General features: G+C 46.4%; 1 protein-coding gene across 1 annotated transcript; it reads left to right on the top strand.

Annotated features, from left to right (window-relative positions):
- The first annotated feature begins 1,068 nt into the window (after positions 1–1,068).
- On the top strand, positions 1,069–1,977 carry DUSP21 (dual specificity phosphatase 21). The gene has a single exon (XM_004064040.4). The coding sequence runs from the start codon at positions 1,222–1,224 to the stop codon at positions 1,792–1,794; it is 573 nt and encodes a 190-aa protein (XP_004064088.1). The 5' UTR covers positions 1,069–1,221; the 3' UTR covers positions 1,795–1,977.
- Positions 1,978–2,886: the final 909 nt, after the last annotated feature.

Below are 2,886 nucleotides of genomic sequence, written 5' to 3' on the forward strand. Positions count from 1 at the left end.
TTTAGAAATTAATTTTTGGGCTGAGTGCGGTGGCTCGTGCATGTAATCCCAGCACTTTGGGAGGCTGAGGAGGGAGGATTACCTGAGGTCAGGAGTTTGAGACCAGCCTGGCCAACATGGTGAAATCCTGTCTCTACTAAAAATACAAGAATTAGCCAGGTGTGGTGGTGCGTTCCTGTAATCCCAGCTACTCGGTAGGCTAAGGCACAAGAATCACTTGAACCCAGGAAGCAGAGGCCTGGGACTCTCCAGCCTGGGTGACAGAGCAAAACTGTCTCAATTTTTGGCCCAATTACCATGTAGCATTAACTTGTTTCAGAATGTTTAATATTACTGGGAAGACAGCATCGGTAGTGGTCAAAGTGATTTGTAGTTCACAAAGCATGTAGGCATTTTTTTTTTGAAGAAAGTAAACAAAATAATTTGAACTGTTGTTTCAGGTAATAAAGTAGACTCATGCGGTAAGTCATTTGAGCTGTATGTACAGATGGACTATGACACAGCTAAATTAGTCACAACTGTCCACCACAGGCCAACTTCAAGATAAAGGGCTATATATCAGTTAGCAATGCTCTCTTACAACCAGCCCTGATGTGTTTGTAAGCAGGAAAATAATTTTATGGTTACAATCAACAAAGAAGTATCAGGCTAGTCCACCAAGCCCAGCCAAATCCCATATCTCGCTCCAGTTTTATAGAGATTAGCATATCACATGAGCCAAATGCTGTTCCCCAACTTAGAATGTGATATTGCTATTTTGCAGGGAAAGTGTAAGCCCTGTTCTGCAACACTGATGAAATAGAAGTATTCATAGATATTGTTTAACGTGGTCCAATAATTGAAACATAAAATAGACATCTTGTAACAGAACATTTTTAAAAGTCAAGAAAGATAAGAATTAGGCCTTGGAAAATAAATGACTATGAAGAAAGATAAAAAGAAAAGAGACTGGGGTGTCTCTGAAGACCCTGCTTAGAGGCCCTGTCCTCCTTGCGGCAAGCGGCCATTGCCATGGAAACCGGAGCCGCAGGGCTATCTGTCCAGGATTGTGACGCCCAGATGGGAGTGGTGGGAGGAGACAGGAAGAGGGTGGTGGCCGATAGCTGGTCCTCTTTCTCCAACACCTAGCCTGAGACTTGGCGGCGCGGCTGCTATCCTGAACTAGCTTGGTAAGGGTTGTGTCCCGAACCAGCGTAGAGAGACCTCGGACCAGCCGCTTTGATGACAGCATCCGCGTCCTCCTTTTCATCATCTCAGGGTGTCCAGCAGCCCTCCATCTACAGCTTCTCCCAAATAACCAGAAGCTTGTTTCTCAGCAATGGTGTGGCCGCCAACAACAAACTCCTTCTGTCCGGCAATCGCATCACCGCCATTGTCAATGCCTCGGTGGAAGTGGTCAACGTATTCTTCGAGGGCATTCAGTACATAAAGGTGCCTGTTACCGATGCTCGTGACTCGCGTCTCTACGACTTTTTTGACCCCATTGCTGATCTTATCCACACCATCGATATGAGGCAGGGCCGCACGCTGCTGCACTGCATGGCTGGAGTGAGCCGTTCCGCCTCACTGTGCGTTGCGTACCTCATGAAATACCACTCCATGTCGCTGCTGGACGCCCATACATGGATCAAGTCGCGCCGCCCCATCATCCGGCCCAACAACAGCTTTTGGGAACAGCTCATCAATTACGAATTCAAGCTGTTTAATAACAACACCGTGCGCATGATCAACTCGCCGGTAGGTAACATCCCTGACATCTATGAGAAGGACCTACGTACGATGATATCAATGTAAGCCATCCCGGCCAGCCCCTGACATCTGCCATCGATCTTGCACCAACACTGAACTTGAACACTGACATTTTGTTAGTAAAGAAAACCAGATGGTGCCTTGTTAAAGGGCAAGAAAAAAGGGAGGGGGTTGGAGTTTTGAACGTAGTAAGCCTTACCTTAATAGAATTAAATTCATGAAACATAAGATGGTGAAAATGTTTTTTATATTGTGAGGTCAAGCTATTGGGGCCTGGCTGGAACCAGGGTGGGGCAAGTAATGCTCAGCTCACATAGACCTGCCAGCAGCACCCAATACATGTGGCAGGCCTGGAATCCTGAGCCCTGCCAGAGGCTGACTAACCCAGGAGTGAATCCCCTAGAATCTCACCCGGTTCTTTCCAACCCAAAGTCAAAGCCTTAGACATCTTGGCATCCCTTGCACTTCTCCCTGTAAGCGCCAACCTAGTGGATAAGTGGCTTTCATTCAAGCTGTGCTCCAGGAGCTCTGGAGGAGTCTCAGGCTACCCTTGCCCACCTTCAATCACAGTGGCCCATCTCTGGTTTTCTAGATCGGATTTATACATTAGTTTTAAAAAAAAAAACTAGTTTTTTAAAAGACCATTCCACTCCATAAAATTTAAAAATATTGTATTTTTTTGACTGCTGTACTTGATGGCAAGTTCTCAAGGTGTCTTTGGTGATCTTCCACCGGCCTTTGTGAAAAGGGACATAGTCCTTTTCCCAGGGCATATACTGAGAGAGAACAGGCCTGACACCAGGCCTCAGGGGTTCCTCTCATGATCCTTGGCTTAAGACGCTGGAGCTGCTGGCCATGACCCAGCCCTGTCACCTCTAACATCTTTCATTGTGACCTGGGTCCTCTCAGAGCTTCACTTTCCTCACCTGTCAAAGCAACTGTCTCCCATAGAGTTGTTGTGAGGACTGGGTTCCTTAGCACAGTACCTGGCACATGAATGGTTTCATGCTTGGAGTAAAAGGCAATGATACTCTTTGACCCTGGTTTGAGGTCAGCACACTCATCCTCATAATGGCATTTCCCCCATCTGTGCACAGTCCTTTGTTATTTACAAAATGTTCTTCCAAAAAATCTAAA

The sequence above is a fragment of the Gorilla gorilla genome, chromosome X (genome assembly GCF_029281585.2).
Source record: "Gorilla gorilla gorilla isolate KB3781 chromosome X, NHGRI_mGorGor1-v2.1_pri, whole genome shotgun sequence".
NCBI lineage: Eukaryota > Metazoa > Chordata > Mammalia > Primates > Hominidae > Gorilla > Gorilla gorilla.

What these genes read in the sequence shown, in the direction of transcription:
- DUSP21 (XM_004064040.4), top strand. Translation starts at nt 1,222, where the DNA reads ATGACAGCATCCGCGTCCTCCTTTTCATCATCTCAGGGTGTCCAGCAG.